Here is a 21,507-nt window from a genome sequence, read left to right as displayed (position 1 = left end):
TGAACTCAAGCCGGCTATTATTTAATCTAAAATGCAGCTGCAGTTCTATCAATACATTGAAAAATGTCTATCTTTCATGGTTAAAAAAAACCCCAATACGTCACTGATTGTCAAAGACTTAACTTAAAGAGTATAAATTGCATATTCTCTAAGAGATCGTTTGAAAATGTAAAACGTGACTGTTTTTGGCCAAATAAAATATAGCAAATGTTTCCTCATATCTTGTCCGTAGCATACATGTGCTGACATCAGAGGTTGAGGAAACTGCTTGGTGACGGCATTACGATTTGTGTTAGACATGCTGATCTCAGGGTAATGGTTAATTTCTAGTTATCCTTAATAAAGCAAATGCCGATGATTTATACAGTAGTGAGTAAATGTTTTATGTTAAGCTACACCCTCAAAGCTTTGTTGTCAGTTAAGTGGCACAATTGACTCAAGATGACACAAAACTGCTTACTCATTATAATGCAATCAATACTCAATTACCAGTGAAGTCATATGGTACCTCTGAACCTATAACCTTTTCTGTTCCACTAAGGCTTCTTTGATTAATGGCCTCCTAATTCTAGAAATAAATCTGGCAAATACAGACTAAATCGAGTAGATTCACCTTGTTCTGCAGTATAATAAAGTTAATATTGCCTGTTATTATAGGTGCTCTGAAAGTTATTACATTAATATATATATACATGTTTATTTGATGTATGCATCTATATAGGAATCCAGTGCTTGGGGTCTTGGCTCAAACTATTTGTCATGGATGTCATCATCTGAGCTACATGTTTACTGTAAGGATATATACTATAGCAAATATAACTTACTGTATAATGATTTCCATCTGCAAATGTCATCAAAAGTGAAATGCAAATGCAATAACCAATATATTCATTTGAGAGATTTATTTAAAAAATGTTTTAGGCTGTAGAAAAACAAATGCTTTAGTGACAAACTGACAATACATTAATATGCAAAATACAATAAAAAAGGTATAGTGATTGTCAAACAATTTCCAGTTTTCTATGACTAGAACAACTTACATAATCTAGCCTTTATTTATTTGTAAAATAAATCTTTTGTGAAGATCGGCCATTTTCGCTATTTGTACTACAGGGCTGAAGTGGTTAATATAACATCCTTGATGTATACTTTTCTTTTATCTCACAATTCAACAATTGAACAGCATAAAAGTTCAAAGGGATTCAAAACACATTTGCATCAACAGTGTCTGAAATAAAGTCCCTGAGCTGCGAGCAATAAGAGATAACATCTTAACAAAATGCACAGCAAAACCCGAGTAGAAAAAAAATGTTAATTATCATTAGTAGTGTACAGTCGGTCTTGTATTAGAAGAGCAAAAACAAAAAGAAAAGATGTGCAAATTTCAAATCGGATCTTGAAATGTAACGTATAGTCAATCCTAAATAATATGTAATGTTTACATACTGTAGGTAAAGTATTGCCTACAGTTTTTTAATCCAAAACACTGGTTCTCAAAATGGGATCCAGGGACCCACAGGGTTCCTTGGGTTATGGGGTTTCCTTGAAATTACTATTGTGTGTAATTGTGTTCACTGATGTAAAATCACTGAACACAAACATGATTCTCTCTGTGGATTTCTCTCCTCGATTCTGTCCGTTCCACTGAACTGCCAGCACTGAGATGAAAGGTGAATAAGCTAATAATCTTGCAGATCTATAGAGGAGTTTTGCATCCTCTCGACCAAGAAGAAACACAGTGTTCCTGTGAAGCCCAGAACGACCATGAATAGGAGCTGCCATGTCAGGAGCAGATAACCACTGTAGAAGAACGCCACCGCTGCAAAGATAGACTGAGACAGGAGGGGGCAAAAGAAAGAAAGGCAGTTATGACTGCAACTATCCATTCACTTATAGTCAAGCCAGTACTTCTTCACCTCGCAAGGCGTTGTGAGCTTGTAGATCAAAAAAGGAATAGTTGTGGACATACAAGGTTTCCACCACACCGACAATATTGTCCTTTTAGTAGGCATAATGTACAGTAAACTTGACAAAGAGAACGTGAGCACTTTGTACAGTAGTTAGTTCTCCAGTAACTTGACAAAAATCACCAGCACTCTCTTAAAGTCATTTTGGGCTCTCTTTATTTATTTTATCGCCCAGCAGCAGCGGACATTTCGGCTGGAGCCTTCCTCAGCACTGCAGGGATCGTCACGCTGAGAAAGGCTCCGACCGAAAGGTCCGCTGCTGCTGCTGCTACTGGATCATTAAATAAATAAGAGAGCCTAAAGCGACTTTAAGTGAGTGCTGGTGATTGTTGTCAAGATGATGTACAGTAAAACCATGTTGATTACAGAAATGTTGCCGTTGTTCTTTCCCAAATACACAACATCTTTGTGTCTAATGTTGGTGACCATAGTACATTGTTTTTATGTTTTGCTTCTGTTTTGTTTTCAGAAAAAAGGAGCACAAGCCAAGGTAGCAACAGTAGAGTGAAGAAAAGAAATTAGTTATAGCCTAATTTATAAATCATCATATAATGGTGTCGCTCGCAGAAAATAGCACATTGTATATATTGTATTGTAATATTGTGTTAAATATTAACTCAGGGTTACCTGGATGAATTTGAAGATGGCAAAAGCAGGTGCACTTTGCTCTGCATATGCTCGGCCGAGTATGCTGTACAGTTGTGTGTTGAAACAGCTGTCACCAAGTCCAAGCAAGAAGCTACACAGCAGAGCAATGGACACACTATGAAAGAAAAGATCACAGGCTAAGCAAAAAAGGCAATGGTCTTACTGTACGTTGTTCAAATATGCTATATATATATAACTATACATTGACAAAACTATTTTAGAATTAAACTACCTCGGAGTTAGATACGGCCGGTGCAATGTGCTAGTTTTGAACACAACTGGGGCATCATCAGGTATGTTGAGGAAGATTAAATAGAAGGCAATGAAGTGGACAACCATTCCCAGAAAGACCACAGAGGTCCGTCGGAAGCGATTGTTCTTGCACATGAGTCCAAAAAGCCCTCCGCCTGATGAGGATACATAAAAAATCAAAACATGCAGTCAGACACAGGAATGTTGCCATATGATCAGAGATCTCCACCTACCTCTGGTGACTTCTACTGTAAATGTAAGGTAGTTGCACAGAACAGCTGTGAGAATGGCTGTTAACAGTAGGTATGTACGTACTGCTTTGGAATCCGGTCACCACTTCAATATGAAGGATGGCCCTAAGGTCTTTTTGCATTGGTTCGCAATGCAGTTATTTTTTAAATGTCCTGACTGTTTTTTCAAGATTAGTTTTGTATTTGTATCTTGTGTACGAGTACACAAGTATAACATTGTTTTGTTCTGGTTAGCTGTATAACAAATCCAAATGGAATAATGAACGAATAGCAGTAATAGAATGACAACATGTGTTGGTCCTAGCACACTTGAGGAACTTGAAGGTGCAGTGTGCAACGTTCTTATTCCTAAAGTTATAAATATCCATTTACATGTATCTTTATTTGACGTGCCACCGCAAAGACACGTTTCCACCCAGTAGAAGCAACTAAATTGAACTTAGAAGCCATGAGACATCATTAGGTAGAGATCTCCGATCATCTGGCAACACAAGACGAGTCTCCAGGATTTCAGTCATGCATATCCACTGAAGTAGCCCTAAACTAGGTCTATCAACTTACCGACTATTTCTCCAACTCCTACCACAATACCAGAGATCCCAATCAGGCCTTTAGCTTCCTCTCCAAAGTCTGCAGTTGCCCCAATGCAAGTTCCATACACGCCACTGTAAAAAGACAACTCCAGACCTACAGAATGGAGGGGACATGCTGTTTGCTGCAAGCTTTTGTGGGAGGGTGTTAAAATATATAAACAACTTATTGTTAAGCACTCTTCTTTCTTACCACTGTAGGCCATGCAGCAGCTCAGGAGCAGTATAGTGTTAGACTTCAGAAGCTGCAGGATTGTCTCTGAGGATAAACAGAAATATCGGACACTTTTTTGAATGTCTAATTAACTAATCTACTAGCCTGCTTAATAAACCAGACTGCACAACACCACCCCCTGGCGGTAGTGGTGATAGAGGCTGGCACTGCCAGGCTATAATCTAACTATACAGTATAATTGCAGTGCAGATCAAGATGTTAATGTATCAAGAGTATGGCAAGATGGGGCAACACCTCTCATCTGTAAATACTTTCAAATACAGCTCAGCTGACTTGAAACATTTCAATATCCAGATAAAAGGTGCGTCAAGATTCTTTGTATACAATGATTAGTGTAGTGCTCCATCCAACTTACTGAATTCTGACTTGGCATCTTTTACAGCAGTGCTTGCTCTTTCCTTATACCTATACAACACACACAAAAAAGAATTGTATCCTTTGGGGTATTCACTAAACTCTACTTGCTGGTGTATCATAATAATAATAATCATCATAAAATGGTAAGTGCTTTACAAAACGCAAACATGAGGAGTAGTTCAAAAGTACTGCAATGTGTGGAGCCTTTGGCATTTGTGTTCAGTGGCATCTACTCAGTAGTAGTAGATTCTTCTGTACCTTCTGAGTTAGCATGCTCAGTCTACTGTGCAGAATGTGTGTTACAGCACTAACAGCAGTTGTTCTCAAAGTGTGGTCTGGCGACCCCGAGGGGTCCCCAGCTAAAGGGCTGACAAATGGGGCCTTACAGATCTGTAACTCCAATTGTACAAATGGAACCACACTCAGAGTTAAATTAACACTGAGGATTTTACAGCATAGATTGGGGCAGTGGTTCTCAAAGAAGAAGTCTGTAACGCTGACAGTGTACAAATGGAATCAAATTTGTATACTGTCAGAGTTAAAGAGTTAAATCATGAAGGTGTACTCTTTGGCTTGCAGAGTACACCTTCGTGATGTCACTGATCACATGACCCCACAATCAATCCTCCAGTTCTAGGCAACACAGAAGGGGGGGACTTATTTCCACACAACAAATCTAAGGTATATTAATGACATAGTTCAAAGTTGAAAATGAGTGGTACTCCCCTTTAAGGGGAGAGCTTGAAATATAAAAGTTTGAGAAACACTGGATTGGGGTACCAGAGATAAATAGTGTATGATGGGGGTCTGTGACCAAACCCATATCAAACTGGGTGTGAAAATCACTGTCACCGAATACAAATATCCACTCACATCATGGGAACTGAGAGCAAAGACTGTCCCTCGTCCTCAGAGAGCATGTCGTCCTGGTGATGTGGCGGCTTCCTCAGTACTAGGAAGCTCAGTGTACCAAGTACGGATGTGACCAGCAGGGATAAGAATATGTTTTTTCTGCTCCTGTCTGGAAGAGAAGTATTCGACTAAATGTTGATTATTAACAACGCGGCATGAGTAGTCAGTATGCAGTAATATCCCCAGTATTAATGCGTCTATTTGTAATGCAGAGAGTGTACAAATGACTTGCAATCATTGGTGGACAGTAACAGCTTGATTTACTTGAGTACTGTACAAGTCAGGGGTTTTCAAAGTGGGTGACGGGGCACCCTAGGGTGCCGTGATGACAGTCCAGGGATGCCGGAATTTGATAATTTGACACTTATAAACAAATATTTGTTATCATTTTAAACTTGAAGTACAACGTTATTTTCAGTCAGTTCTAACCAAAATGGCTATTATCTCAAAGTTTTCCTTGCCACATAATCACTAAAATATATAAGGTGCTGGGAGTGAAAATAAGAATATAATGTAGGGGTGCCTCGGATTAAAAAAATATTTAAAGGGGTGCCCTGAGCCAAAAAAGATTGGGAACCCCGGCCCTGATTTAAGTATCTGTTCTTTATTTGAAGTATTTTCTTTTTCCTTTTTTTTTTTTATTCTTTTAATCCACTGCACTACAAAGACAAATATTGTACTTTTTACTCCACTACATTTCTGGGAAGGGAATTGTTAATGTTAGTGAATTAACCACTTAAGCTAAATAACAGATCTACAAGCTCACAAAAGCGACAAGTGAGCTTGTAGACCTGCTATTTCCCCTTTTTTTTTTTCCCCTCAAAATGTCTGGAAATGCTTTGGTTTTGTTTTTGGAAAATGTCTAAATTTCAATACATGTACTTTGGAATACGTTACATGCAAGTACTTCCTTGCTTTAACTCAAGTACAAAATTGAAAGAGCAACTTTTACTGTGTAAAATACACCTTTATAGTTTTGACATAATGATCATATTTGCCATTATAATGTTTTCATTGCTTCTTTAATTGAATCCTACCTGATATTTCCATGCTTCCTTTCCAATCAAAATAAATGTACAGATTTCCAAACACCATGCTGTAATTGAAAAATGGATAATTAATTTACAATTTTGGCCAGAATTATGCAGATCATCATTCTCATAAATATTTTCTCTTTCACTGGTGGATGTATTATATTGTTGCTGTCAGGTGGAAACCTTGCATGTTAAACTTTTTTATTATTATTGTTAATGACATTGTAAAACAGTGAAACAAGCCAATCTACAAGCTGACAACGCATTGCAACACATTTTAAACTTTCACAACGATGATGAAATAATGGAGATACAATTAAGGTGTCTGCCTTACAGCAACAAAATGTAAAATGCTCATTATACATTTGTGAAACATTAAAACAGAAACACTATTTTGTGATTGTTACGCTGTCTACGTACATAAATAAATAAAACCTCTACCAGTCCTAACACTTACTGTACCTGCACTGTAGGAGAGCCCAGAACATTCCTGTGTTCCTGTTGATTGTGGATGCCTCCGAGTTCTCTACCAGGAAGTGTCCCTGAGCTGTCCAAAGAGCTGTAATGAGTGAAATCAAATCAAACGTCCACCACGTCTCAAATTAAAAATTACCTCTTTACGTTCATACTGTTCCTGGTGATGAATTAGGCCATATTTTATCGATTTTCTTTTTACACTGCGCTTCCTTGGAGCGTCAACAATATACAAATGTGAATGCGATTGTAATTCTCGAGAGAAAAAGGACAGATATACATACTTGCAATTTATAGATAGAAACTAAAAAGATTTGATTGACAATATGTAGGCTACCTAAATCCTTTTTAACAGCTGGGAACCCATGTATGATCACTATTAGAGCTTAATAATCCATACTGACCCTGTACTGTAACAAGGTACAGGAAAAGGTGCTCCACGGAGCACAGGTCTCCGCCAGCAATGTTTGAAATGAAGGAATATAATATGAAGAATCGGACAGATCTGTCTTGATATAGAGATAATGTACCGATTTGCCTAATGTTTGGACAACATTTGTAGGTGTTTTGCAAAGATCGCCCTCCAGGTGGCGCTATAACAGGCTGTTTGTGTGCACAGTTTCACATTGATCGGAGACAACGGAGACAACACACACGGACGGACAGGGTGCAAAATATAGTCTCGCCCACGCCTTCAGCCTGGCGGAGACAATAACTTTATAAAGCGCTTATCAAACAAGGTTACACAATGCTTTATTTAAAATGGATAAATAAAATAAATGACTATAACGATACCACTCGTGTCATTGCAGAGGATTAGAGTATGAAAACCTTCAACTAATGCTGTGAACATTCATCAAAGTATAACCAGCAGACCCTGAATACATTATCTAACCCCATAGGATTTTAACATGCGTTTGCTGTGTAAGCAAATACTATTTGATCTTTTCTGTGATAGCAAACTAGTTGTCTGGGGAAATATGCCACATTGCCACAAGCACTGAGCTCACATGCTGAATTATTTCATATCTGAGTAGTGTCTGCTGAGCACTGAAATGAAAGTGTCCTACTGTAACTTTCAATATCGTGATCTGGTTCTGTACGGGAAGTACAGAGTTCAGGTAGGCTGGGCAACATCATGTATCTGTAATTCCTGTACTTGTACTTTCTGCAATAGTTCTTCTCCTGACTTTACCTCCTGAGACATAAAACTGGGAACATGGTTAATGAGGACTAAGATAGTAAGCCAAGCTCAAACATATCCAGCTTCCACAACATACAAAATCAGCAAACAGAATGCTAAATAAACTATGGTCTGCATTTCTTTAGGGCCTTTATCCTTTATCTTTCATCATGGGGAGCAGTTATGTACTCAGTATCTTGCTCAAGGACCAGAGCCAAATATTAGCAAGCACTAAGTAGTTGTACAGTAGCAGTAGCAGAAGTGATCACCAATTTTTGAAGAAAATGCTAAATGGCATAAAATCGGATGGCCATGGCAGGAATGGCCATGGCTTGTGTTGTTGTCTCATGATCTGATAAATCCAGGGGAAATGTTTATGTTGATTGTATGACCTACAGTTCAAGAGCTATAGGCCAAAATGTAAAGTTGTGCGCTTGAGTAACACAGTGGTAAACTGCCCACCACTGCAGAGTCTAGACCCTAGACCAGGGTTCCCCAATTAGTTTTCCCCAAGGGCCGAATCATGTCTAGGGTACCAAGCCGAGGGCCACAACATTGCAGGGGGGCAACAGTGGCGTTCCCGCTCCAGTGACAGTTCAGATATCGTCGTTGTCGGGTGAAAATCTTGTATGACCAAAACCGTTCGTTTTGCATTTATCATTTTAAAAATGATTTAAACGCGTTGCGAGGCGTTGTGTGCTTGTAGATCTGCTGTTTTCACTACTTTTGTGCGACGGCCTTGTTTGATGAAGCAGAGCTTTACCTTGCGAAAGAACGTACACATTTTGAGATAAGGGTTTTCCACCCGACAATGACGATACTAGTTTTGTTGCTGCTCTTATACCATCATTATTACTGGGGTTGGTGGGGGCCAGAGAGTAGCCCCCCGCGGGCCGCAAATGGCCCGCGGGCCGCCTATTGGGGAACCCTGCCCTAGACTCTATCGCCGCTCAACAAAGCCGGATTCGAGTAGGTTGGAAGCTCTACGTCCTCTAACAGCAGTGTCAACACACAGGACGTGTGTGGGCAGGAATTAATTGGCATAACGATTACATTGGGGAGAAAAATGGGGGTAAAAAAATAAATAAATAAAGCTTTACATTTTGTAAAGCGGCCACAATGAGGCCGATTTTGAAAGTTGGGGTTCCTTGGCCTACTGGCTGCGTGCATGAAACGTTTGATTAGTTGCACACAGACAAACACACACAAATAGGGGGTAAAATAATCTTTGCCTCCCAGCCTGGAGAAGATACTAGCCACTCATAATTCTATTGATAATAATGGAGTTTATGTGCATATTCTCATTCATGAATAGCCTATACATGAATGTGCCTATACATGAATGTATCACCATGAAAATAGGCTTCTAATGTAAAAATGACTTCAACTGAAAGAAAGAAAAAATAAACAACCAAAAGAACAATAGAAGCTATACTTCAACAGCAAAAACCGGTAGGAGCTATCCTGTATTATCCCATTCAAGTATAGCATAATCTGGAATTGAATGCTTGAAAAGGTTGCCTGCATGTACTGTATTATTTACATCACAAATATGTTTAGGTAGGTGACTCCTAAAACATTGCAATTTTTATGGTCAATATGAAAAATATGTGATATACATTATATACATAAATAATAAATGCACAGCCCCACCAGAAGGCATCATATCTTTGTACAATATTATTTCAAAAGGATATATAAAATAAAGCCTAGGAGCTTATTTGTGGTTGTTTGGGTGTAGGTGTTTTAAATCAGTGGTTCTCAAAGTGGGATTTGAGTGAGTATGTTAAGCACATTCGTGTACATTGAACTTACTGGCAGCTCCTATTCCAATTAGTACGGAGGTGAAGTAGAAGGACCATGTTGATGGGATGATGAACACAGCTATGTAACCACTACAAGACAAGATGGATAATAGTACAAAAACACCACGTTCCATTCATGTAAAATGTGCAGGAAAATACATGGGAAACATATTTACCTGTAAAGCAGACCACTTAAGAACATGGAAAGCCGTGGTCCAATTACTGCTACCACTGTAGGAGCAAGTAAATTTGAAAACGAAAAGACTCCATAGATGATTCCCAGGCTGTGGGGGAGAGGAGAAAACCTTGAACATAATATGTCAACATATATACAAATTCTCAGTAATATCAGAGTTAAAGCTGCAACTTATTTGATTGAATAAAGATTATTTTAACCAATCTGAGTTTCAGACCTGTGAGGGTCCCGGACCCCACTTTGAGAACTATACTGGCCTATTTGAATCAAACTGAAAACATAGCCTACCTGTGGTAGCCACTTCCAGTGAAAGTCTCATTCGCCAGACTTTTGATCACAGTTTGCTAGAAAAGAAATTAGCAAGAATCATTACTGAAAGTATCATTAATTGTCCAGATTTTCGGTCACAGTTTGCTCAAATAGAAAGGAATATAAATTCAGGATTCGGGTGTGTATGGCAGGGGATGATCACGAGTAGGCTAGTAGGGTCGGGTTGATAATTTATTTGATTGATGACCAGTGGTGGAAAGTAAGTACATTTACTCAAGCACGTGGTTGAGGTATTTTTAATTTACCGGAGTACTTCGACAGGCCTATACTTTTACTTCTGCTCCACTATCTCTGAGGAACTTACCCCACTACAATTAATTGAAAACTTTAGTTACTAGTTACTTTTTAGATTAGTCTAAAGATTTTCATTACTGAACATAATTAACCACTATTTGATAATAGCCAATCTATATATTTTCCAAAATATAGGCATATAGGCCTACATTTCCAAAACATTCTACTTTTACTTTTGGTAGGCCTATTATTTAAGGATATTTTTAAGCCAATACTTTTGTAATTTTACTAAAGTAGGCTAAATACCAGCCTTTTACTTTTTTATGTAAATGTATTTTCTACATTGTGACTTGTGGTATTGATGCTTTTACAGTTTACTCAAGTAGCCTATAACAAATAGGCCTAGGCTACTTAATTCTTTCACCACTGCTGATGACGAAAATGAGAAACACGAGACGCGCCTGACTCAGGATCTCGTCACACAATGCATGGACTGCTTGTTAGTCATACATCCGAGGAAAAAAATGCTATCATATTTTGTCATATTGAAAATCATCTCTCAAGTATTGGAAAACCATTTCTAATACATAAAGCATTAATACAACACAAGTTGTGCCACTGCCACTGTGCCACAGCTGTTAAGAAAACGAGTTTCCACAAGCCTGTCATTCAAAGATAATTTAGATAACATAAAATTAGATCAAGCAACCCAAGCCAACTGATTATTTATTACACTGTTATACACACATTTTGTGACTTATAACACACATTTTGTGACTTACTTCGATGTTTCCGCATGTCGTGAAGGCTGTAAAAATGAACAGAAAGCCCACACCTAAAATCACAACGTTGAAAGTTCTCCTGTCAGCCATGGCTTTTTAGATGATCTTAACAAAACACCCTATATTTGGGTGCTGCTGCTGCTGCCAATGCCTTGTGTGTGGAAGCTACAACGTATAGAGAGACACCCATGGGTGTGATTATTTTCATTCAGCACGCTGCAGTAAAACACAACAACAACAACATAATAATAGATCCAGTTTGGATGCAGTCGAGCGGGTATAAAGTTAAACCTGCTGAATAGGCTGTAATAGAAACTGCTGAGGAGAATACGCGAAAAGGCTGGATAGAGAGCGTGAATTATTCCCATCCAGACAGTGAATGTGTGGCTTCATGCAGCTCCCTTCTGGCTGATTTCTAGCATGACAACTTGTGACTTTGATTAAAAACGATGGATGGTTCATCCTCTCTTGCTTGCTACTGCTGCTTCAACAGAGCTCTTTCCCCCAACTTTCCCAGGCTTCTTCTTCTTCCTGTGAAATTGTGGGACAGTGTGGGCGTTGCTGCCTGCCAGAGGTGATGCCAGGGATATTATTTTGAAGTGATTCACAACATAAATTAATATGTATCTATCATACAAGATTTTTTTTTTCAAATGTTTTTCAAGATTTTCTTTTTTATAGGAGATTGACAAGCTCACAACGATGCTTGCAAATATTTCCTGTGTATTGTACACAAGCTAAACTGTCTCCTAACAAATTGAATTATTTATTAGCAATATAAAACATAATGTGACATAAACAGGCCTAAATAATATTTGCCCAGCCTCATCAGGAGGCATAATCTCTTTGTATAATAGGATATTTGGGGTGTTTTATATGAGATACTTAAATGGTTTCCTGTGGAAATAAGCTTAGTCTTTTCTAGGATCTCCTTTTAGTAGACCTTGTAGGCCTACCAGTGAACTCTATGCAAACTTCTAATAAAGTCTTCAATCAATCAATCAATCAATCAATCAATCAATCAATCAATCAATCAATTTAAATTAAGGCTGCAACCAAATTATTTCCTTAGTTATTATTCTATCTATTACCTGGATTAATCAAATAATCTATTTGTTTTTGAAACTCACTGATGTTTTGTGTAAAGCACATGATTGAACTATATCTTATTGTTTAAATGTGTTATACAACTAAAGGGCCAATGCCTTGCCATCATGATGTGTTGTCAATCAGCTTGTAGATCTGCATATATAAGGGTAAAGTGGTTAAACTGATATTGCTGTTGATTGTTGTTCAGCTATTTTTCATCATATTTGAAGGGCTTAGTTATTACTGATTCATTCAGAATGTAGGTTTTCCTCTCCTATACGTGTTAATATATTGTTATGATTTGATTTGAATATAAATAGTAGTAGTGGAGCAAAACAAAAGTCATAACAATACAAAAATACAAATACTCCAGCAAAGTGCAGACACCCTACAAATGTCTACAATATTATGTGCAGTTAGTTGAACTTGAGCACATGCTCGCGCTGCAGCCTGCGCGCAGCCAAGGAGAATATTGAAGGAGAGGTCAGATTCGTTGCGTTCAATAGCTTCACTGAATGAGAGGCATTGATTGAATACTTTATTAGAAGTTTGCATAGGAAAAGGTACAGTTTCATGACGGTACAGTTCACTGGTACAAGGTCTACTAAAAGGAGATCCATGAAAAGACTAAGCTTATTTCCACAGGAAACCATTTAAGTATCTCATATAACATTGAATGACAGACGAATAGAACACAGTACTATGCAGTAGATATGTAAATAAAATAAAATTAAAGAACAAAAAAAGAAAAACAGTAAGTCTAACAAACAGAAAGTATATACAAAGAAGGGGCAGGGGAGGGTAGGGCTGGGCTAAGTTTGTTTTTTTACCAGTTGCGAACGGCTGCTGCCTGTAAGTGGTTTTTCAGGGCAATTCCATCAAAACTTCCATCAAACTTTCGTCTTCAGTTTGTGACAGCGGCAGCGCAAAACCTCGTAAAAGGTGTCCGGTGACCTTTCCTTTTTCAAAGTACTCCTCGGCTGCAGCCTAATCTCGCGTGGACAGCGACACCGACGCTATTGGAGATAACGGAAGGGAGACGAAACCCAACGCGAGACTGCGCTGCAGCCTACAACAGATTGTACACAATCATCATGGCGACCCAGGATGGTGGGTATATTGAGAAAATAGTTTTATTTCCTTCTTAACTATCGTAACATTGCGCGACAAACGTTTTTCGTCAAATAACAGCGAGGAGAATAGACACGGCGACAAATTTGTCCAGACATTTGGTGTGGGTTTGTTGCCCATTATAATTCTACACTCTGAACAAAATTCTCCCCGTGCTGCTATACGGCAACGTTAGCAACATGGCTAGGTTAGCAGAAAATTACATTAAAAGAACAAAACAACTCTTGGTTTCTGTTGTCAGGCCGTCCTGTAACTTTTAAATCCAGTTACACGTTTTGATGTGACGTGGCAGTTTCAAAAGTCATTGTGAAATGGTGTCATGGAACCTCATTGTTATTGTCAGCCCATACCGCTCCATGTAGCCGTTATGTTGACAGTGTATTGCTAACTGTTAAGATAGCTGTATGTACGTCCACTTATGTTATGGGTCCTGCAATACATGTTATCTTATTTGTATACATTCACACCTCAGAGAATCTTAAACTAATGTGTTGGTGATTCAATTCACACCGTTGCGCTTTCGATTTATCATTATGCCTTAATTGCCTTGTAATATCTTGCGTCGTTGATTTACACACGATGACAAATCCAATATTACTTAGACAGCACCGTTAACCGTAAAGTTAAACTAAGTTATGTTAACCAACATTAACTAACCCACATTATGTTACTTTGATTTGGCCTTGAACAAACCTTGCCCTAGGGAAAGTAAGCTATACATTACATCTTGGCAAGTAACTGTTGTTGGTGGACTAGATATTCATTCACTTGAGTCGACTGATATAGATAAATATAGCTTATGCTGATATTGACAACCATCTGACCTGCTTGTAGCATTATCAAATCCAACTTTTGCACATATCATGCACTCATCACCTTTTGGGTAGATCAGTTATATCATCTCTCAACCATGTTTGGTGGCAGATCCATCAACCATGTTTGGTGGCAGAGGCATATTTAACACATCTTTGCAGCAATGATCATAACTGTGCCACACAAAATACTATTCAAGAATAGTAATTTGTGCCTTATATAATGTGGCTGTCATCTAAACTATCGGTCCAGACCAAGACTGGAGGAAATTAATTCGAAATTGAGTCTGGTAGACGAATAGCAAGGACATCTTAAAGAATATACTTATCAGCTACATTCTGCAATCATTCAACACTTGTTGTATCTTGACTGTGATGTTTTATATCTTAACTGAATCCCAATTCAAATAAGTATATAGTCAACATTTTTGATTGTTTTAGACTAGAGTCTGGGATATGTCTGTGACTTAAAATAGTGCACAAACTGGTCCAATGACTAGACCTGACAATTATAATACTGTCTGTGTCCTCCCCCTAAGGCTATATATTAGGAGTCTAAGCGACTCTCAGTGTTACAATCCGTTTAGTAGCATTCAACTTCAACTGCTTTAGGGTAATGTGTTTTGTCCTCAGCTCATGGCCAACTGCCATGAGTTGTCAGGCATTGCCACCAGCCTTGAAGTGAAATCAACTGAACCCATCATTACAATGTCCACATTCTGTTTGACCGTCTCTCTGTCCTGTAGAATTGTCTTTTTTTGTTTACCTTTTGTATTATTTTGCCCTTTTAGAATTTAAACAGACCTATTCATACTGACCTATTCATACCGGCCTAAACGACTGGTAAATGCCACAATAGTAAATGACTACACCAACTAAAATGTAATAAAAACCTACAGCTTAGAGATTATCACTGTTCCCTGTGAAATACATTCGAGTGGTTTTACGTAACACAAAGGAATACTGTATGGTTAGTAACACAATTTAAATGTTTTGTGCTCTGTCACAGGCAGGCAACGTAATGGCAGTGGCACATTCTATCTGGTGCACCATTAGGGTGTGGTTGGCACTTGGCAGTTATAATGATAAAAGTTTCTATGCTGTTTCAGGAAGCGAAGAAGTTATAATGGAGGCTGAGGCCAAGCCAAATGAAGATGAACCACTACAGGAAAATGCTGACAAAGGGGACCCTGAAACTGTATCTCAAACAGACGGGGAAAACACCACAACTCAGGACTCTAGTATTAGCAATGGAGATGACACAGATGATAACCAGGAGATGGTGGATCTGAAGATCATTTGGAACAAGATTAAATATGATCTCAAAATCCCCATCGATAACACAGGAGCCCAACTGAAAGAGAAGATCCATTCACTCACTGGTATGATGAGCCGCTTAACACTGTGTTAAAGTTGAGATATGATTAAAAATTGTTAGAACAAGTATATAGACAGCAGACAAGTACCCAATGCCACCTGTTTTTCCACTGTCGTTAGGTCTTCCACCATCAATGCAGAAAGTGATGTACAAGGGATTACTTCACGAAGAGAAGACGCTACGTGAAATTAAAATTACCAACGGTGCAAAAATAATGGTGGTAGGATCTACAATAAATGATGTATTAGCTGTGAATACACCCAAAGAAGTCATGCAGCAGGAGGTGAAAGCTGAAGAAAACAAAAAAGAGCCTTTATGCAGACAAAAAGTAAGGTTTAGTTAGTGTCTTCATGTGAAAAAACATAAAATAGTTGCTAGTTTTTTAGAGTCATTGTGTTGAACTTTTTTTATTTCAGCAACACAGGAAGGTGTTGGACAAAGGTAAACCAGAAGACATAATGCAAGCAGTTAAAGGAACAAAGGTGAGAACATCTTTCTTTCTAACATTTTATTTTAGTATTATAATGTTGTCATTGTAACATACAGGGTTCCCACGGTCTTGAAATTCCTGGAAATATTTTGAAATTAGAAAAATATTTTTCCAGTACTGGAAAAGTTTTGGAATTTATCAAGGGTCCTGGACAAAATAGCTATGCATTGTCTTTGGTTATTGATTTTGTTAATACCTCTGAAATGACAAATTAAACATGGGCCAAATTGTCAAATATTAGAGGCAGAAATTGTGAAAATAGCTGATCTACATGCTCACAACGCTTCGCGTTGCGAGGCGTTGTGAGCTTGTAGATCAGCTATTTTCACAATAGAACCGTGTTATACAAAATTCCTCAACTCTTAATGCTCGTCAGGGTGGGGGTCCCCGGTTAAAGTATGATTATTTCGGGGGCCACGGCCTGAAAAGGTCGAGAACCACTGGCATACACTACCTGTCTTTGGGCATTGCGCATAGGAGTAAGCAACCTGTTATTGAGCTGAATTATTGTTATATAGTCCTGGAAATTGGGTTAAATATTCTGGAAAAGTTTTGGAAATTAATTGGTAAAAATGTGTGGGAACCCTGAACATAGATCTGATACCACAAGTATATTTACAGTCTGTCAGATCTAATATAGTAGACGCCATGAATAACCCTTTTGTCTGTCCTCTAATGACTAGCAAGAGCTCTCTCATTTGTTAAACAGGAACGCTTACCAACAGTGCCTTTAGCCGGAATGTATAACAAATCCGGTGGGAAAGTTAGACTCACATTCAAACTGGAACAAGATCAGTTGTGGATTGGAACGAAGGGTGAGATGATGGTCAGACTCATTTTCTTAACCTTATTGCAGAACAAAGATGCTGATGTAAATGTGTTTGTCATCATTCCGTTTTCGTCTCCACAGAGAGAACGGAGAAGGTGCCTATGGCCTCCATAAAAAACGTAGTGACTGAACCCATTGAAGGCCACGAGGACTATAACATGATGGTAACCTTTCTTACTCTTTAATATATGTGAATGATAATTTGAGAAATACAACAAAACCCAAGGAAGAATATAAAAACCAAAAAAATGCCAGAATAATTCCGTGAACAAGGGCAAGCATTCTTTAGCTGTGTGGCTCATCACCTTATTTGAACCCAGATTTAAAGTTCAGACATTGTGTACAACAGCTTGTTAAACAAACCATAGCCTGGAAAATAAAGTCAAAGGTGCTCGGGGGAAAAATATAACAAATAGGATAATGTTTTGCCTGAAAGGCTTCTTAGGGTATAGGGCAGCGGTTTTCAACAGGGGGTCCGGGACCCCTAGGGGGTCCTCAGAGTTACTACAGGGGGGCCGCCAAATCTTTGTGATAGGCTTTTAAATTAAAAACTTGAACCCTCGCATCCCTATTCTGAGGAGAACTTAGCCAAAAATAGCAGATATACAAGCTCTTAACGCCTCGCGCTGCGAGGTATTGTATCGGCTATTTTCAGCAAATAGGTTTGGTGTAGAGGTAAAACAGAGCAGACCAAGTACAGAGTGAAAGGTATAGTTCACTAAAAACACGAATCCAACATAGACTGATGACAGTGCTGTCAAACAAGTCTATGAATCTATCTATGAAATAGATGAAAATCTCCATCACACATTTATTCAATTGAGGGGGTCCCTACTTCATCTCTCTCTCTCTCTCAGCAAAGGGGTCCTTGGCCTGAAAATGTTGAAGACCCCGGCTGGTATAGGGCATTCATCAATGTATGGTAATCAATAATAGGCCTCCTTGACCGTTGAACTCCAAATTGAGTTATGACAAATAGAATAGTATATGAAGTTTCATGGCCTTCTGTCATGATTTCATGATGCAGCATATTGAGTCATATAATACAAGCCTCAATAGTTTTGCTATTGCTTCATGACTCAGCTAATTTAACTCATTCATACCGGAACACCACCTTAACAAACCCGGGAAGTTGTTGCTATATACATTATATAGCAACATTAATGTTTGCAACTTATTTGAATAAAAATTTAAGGTGAGGATTTAGAAGGCGATTTTTAGAATGAACCTCAGGTCTAAATAATTATTTGGGTATACATTTCTGATAATACTTTGGGTATAGCTATGAAATAGTACTGGGGACCTAGAAATGTTGCTGGTATACAAATTCAGCACACAAATCAAAGTGCACAAGAAATGTTGTGTTGACTATTAACTATTACCTTGAGAAAAGGACCTTGTTTGGTCATTGAGGCGGTCTTGTGTCTTACTTAAATAGTTTCTCAGTCCCTGGTCTCTGCTACAGTGTGAGGTTGTCATATATTCCCTGGACCTTTGTTCTTTACAATCCCATGTAGTAATGAACCCCAGAGACTACAATCTGTTACAGCCAAGCTAAACAGGGATAAAAGACAAGAATTGGCTGTGTTATTTGGAGAGATGGTCAGCCACTACTGGTCTTACATAAAATACTCTTAACTCAATAATTTTTTCCTGTCTTTGGGGGAGAAGGGGGAGCTGCCATATAATCGGCAGTGTCTGTTACTGACCGACTCCCCATTGTTAAAACACATGCACCACAATCACTCCCTCATGCAGTGATTGAAAACAGCCAGCAATGTACTGGGTGAGTTCTTAAATTCAAATCAAGTAATTGCCCATCAAGCAACTGGAAAGAAAGGTGTCAATCTTTTACAACGGACAAAACAGAGGTAGGACTCTGGAATGCATTTTATCTGGTCCTATTTTCTGATTAGTTTTCCCAATGGTGTCTGTAAATTGTCCCCTGTTTCTACCCTCAATAAATGTATATTGTTGACAACTTTCAATCTGGCGTCCCTATTTCGGGCATGTCATACAGTAGGTGTGAAACGAGAACAATATGAAAAGAATAGCCAGCAGCAAAAGTCATTCTGGTACTTTTTATTAAAGGCACGCCCAAACGTGGACGCCTTTTCGGTGTCAAGCCTTCCTCAGAGTGTATTGGGTCAGAGTTAAGTCACCAGAACAGAACAGATAAGATCACAAATAAGAGGGAAGTCAGCCGTTTTACATGTAATCTAAATCTGCATGTAATTAAATTAATTTATGACTATTTGATGTGCTTTCCTGTTCTTTCTCTTCTTTTTTTTTATTGTAGGCTTTTCAGTTGGGTCCAACAGAAGCGTCCCAGTATTGGGTCTACTGGGTTCCTACACAGTTTGTCGATGCAATCAAAGACACAGTCCTTGGAAAATGGCAGTATTTCTAATGTGCCTCTATTTTTGACAATGAAGAACTGGGATTGAGAAGAGGAGCCAATGACAAATGAAACTGGAGAAATAAAGGAGGCTTAAGGAACTTCTTGCTTATTAGAGAAGCAAACTGAAGGATGCCTGTGGACTAATCAATATTCTTTTGGGTTTTAAGTGCACTATGTGGCCACATCGTATTTCTCAACCCAGTTTATCATTCAAGGTTTTCAGCAAATACGAGAGAAAACAATGAAACAATTGTACAGAAATTGCTAACATGTTTCCTCAGTTATTCTTAAAGAAATAAAACTTATTTAAGGAAATTGTGCAGTAGGACATTTTTTGTTTGTCCTGTTTGCCTCATTAATGACCCTCACCCATCCAACTCCTAAATCTTTTTTTTTACCCCCCATTTTTCTTTTCATTACATATTTGTTCTACCCTAATATTGATTAAATAACTTTGATTAATAATTTCTGCCTTGAGGGTTGGTTTAACTTGGAATGGTGTATTGAATTTGGAGCATATGTTCTACGACAGTACATCTATTTGATCAGAAGAGGGCAGCACATGTTTTTGGTTCTCACCTTTGGTGTGACTATATTGTGACCGGCTACCCTCTTTGAATTATGTCAGGTTTATCATTACTTTACATGAAGAGATAAGAGGGTAGCCTGTCAAGTGGGCACCTCGTGGTAAAATTAGTTGTTTTGTCCAAAATGTAAGAGTAAATAATACATGATCAATACATGCTGAAACACTCGACAATGCGTCTAATATTTCTACAATTTCTACAAAACCTGTATATCTGTCATTTTAGGGCATAAAGAAGTAGTCGAAGGATAAAATGAAGTATGATGATGTACCGTGCATGTTCACATCAAATATGCTTACTTAAAGGAGTAGTTCACCCCCAATAATGTTTTTTTTCTCTCTCTTTTTTTTCTCGCATTCCTAAATGTGATTATAGTAAATTTACACCCATTGATTCTGGATGGGGACCCAATTGCATGGCCCTGGCCAGGACCCAAATGCATGGCACTGGGTGGGGAAACCTTCAGAGTACATTTTAATCATATTCTTGTCGTAGGAATGCGACAAATACAAAAATATATTATTGAACTCAAGTCTCCATAGCATGAGTAATCAATAGAAAACGAGTCATTTGGGGGGTGAACTACTGTACTCCTTTAAGACCATTTTCTTTTTAATATAAAATAGCTAATTTTACCATAAGGTTCCCACCTGACCAGTATACGATAAGAGTACTGCATTGAGGGGTTTAGAAATGGTCATTTAATGGTAAAAAAAGACATTGCACAGAAGTTTCATGAGTTGAAACAATGTTGAAACAATGTGAAAGGCAATCACTTGGGTAAAGGTGGTCGCTTAAATGATGCTTTATTATGCAAATAATAGACATACAACAAATGAACACAACTAGATAATTTTTGCTGTCAATTAATGTGACAAATTCTTTAGTAAATTAACGTCATACTATATTGTCACACAATCTACAAGCTTGTAACGAAATTTGAGCTTGTAGATCAGATCTGCTATTTGTGAATTTGAAACAAAAAGTAACAGTTTTGGATATGGCAGTTTGGGCCATGTATGAGGTTTCCACCGACAGCGACGATATGATAAATTGCGGATATTGTCTTGCTCTTGTAAGCTCAAGCACAAAATCAGCTGGGTGCAATTTAATAGGTCCCTTCCAAGTCATAACTGCCATCCAAACCACTGACATCCATGACAAAGACGCTTAATCATTAAAGGTGATGAGATGAGTGCAACTGCAAGAGCCACAAGTAGTAATGAATTAAAACAAAAATGTAATCACAATGTTGTCTTTTGACTACTCGTAGAACATGAAAAATACAAGATCCATTAAAATAGTGTAAGTTAATGTTCTAAGCAGAGGTCCACAGTTCACTATATAGAATGTTAAAGAGAGCAACATTGTGTACCATGTCGGTATTTACATGTTTCAGTACACCTTTACAGCTCCCATATAAATCACTCAGTAGTCATTTGTACAGTGGGTGATATTTCAATGAGCTGGAATGTAAGTTTGTCACAAGGGCCTTGGTTGCAAGAATGTTTGTTGGCCCCCATAATTATAGTCCCTTCAT

The 21,507-nt window shown here is 38.2% G+C and overlaps 2 protein-coding genes across 2 annotated transcripts; one reads left to right on the top strand and one right to left on the bottom strand.

Annotated features, from left to right (window-relative positions):
* Nucleotides 1-1,670: 1,670 nt before the first annotated feature.
* LOC308283479 (UNC93-like protein MFSD11) lies at nt 1,671-11,340 on the bottom strand (the record flags this gene model as incomplete). The annotated part of the gene is made up of 13 exons (XM_080723919.1): nt 1,671-1,832; nt 2,595-2,730; nt 2,848-3,022; nt 3,680-3,805; nt 3,902-3,967; nt 4,299-4,348; nt 5,174-5,321; nt 6,250-6,308; nt 6,709-6,805; nt 9,719-9,798; nt 9,885-9,992; nt 10,193-10,248; nt 11,251-11,340. The coding sequence occupies 13 exons, from the start codon at nt 11,338-11,340 to the stop codon at nt 1,680-1,682; spliced, it is 1,344 nt and encodes a 447-aa protein (XP_080580045.1). The 3' UTR covers nt 1,671-1,679.
* A 2,072-nt stretch (nt 11,341-13,412) lies between these two features.
* On the top strand, nt 13,413-19,813 carry ubfd1 (ubiquitin family domain containing 1). The gene is made up of 7 exons (XM_080724282.1): nt 13,413-13,449; nt 15,392-15,664; nt 15,780-15,988; nt 16,077-16,142; nt 16,860-16,965; nt 17,061-17,143; nt 19,279-19,813. Exons 1-7 carry the CDS (start codon nt 13,434-13,436, stop codon nt 19,387-19,389), a joined length of 864 nt encoding a protein of 287 aa, XP_080580408.1. The 5' UTR covers nt 13,413-13,433; the 3' UTR covers nt 19,390-19,813.
* Nucleotides 19,814-21,507: the final 1,694 nt, after the last annotated feature.

This window comes from Nannobrachium achirus (genome assembly GCF_963921795.1).
Source record: "Nannobrachium achirus genome assembly, chromosome: 4".
Lineage (NCBI taxonomy): Eukaryota > Metazoa > Chordata > Actinopteri > Myctophiformes > Myctophidae > Nannobrachium > Nannobrachium achirus.
The sequence above is the reverse complement of the archived record's forward strand: the minus strand, read 5'-3'. Positions and strand labels throughout refer to the sequence as shown.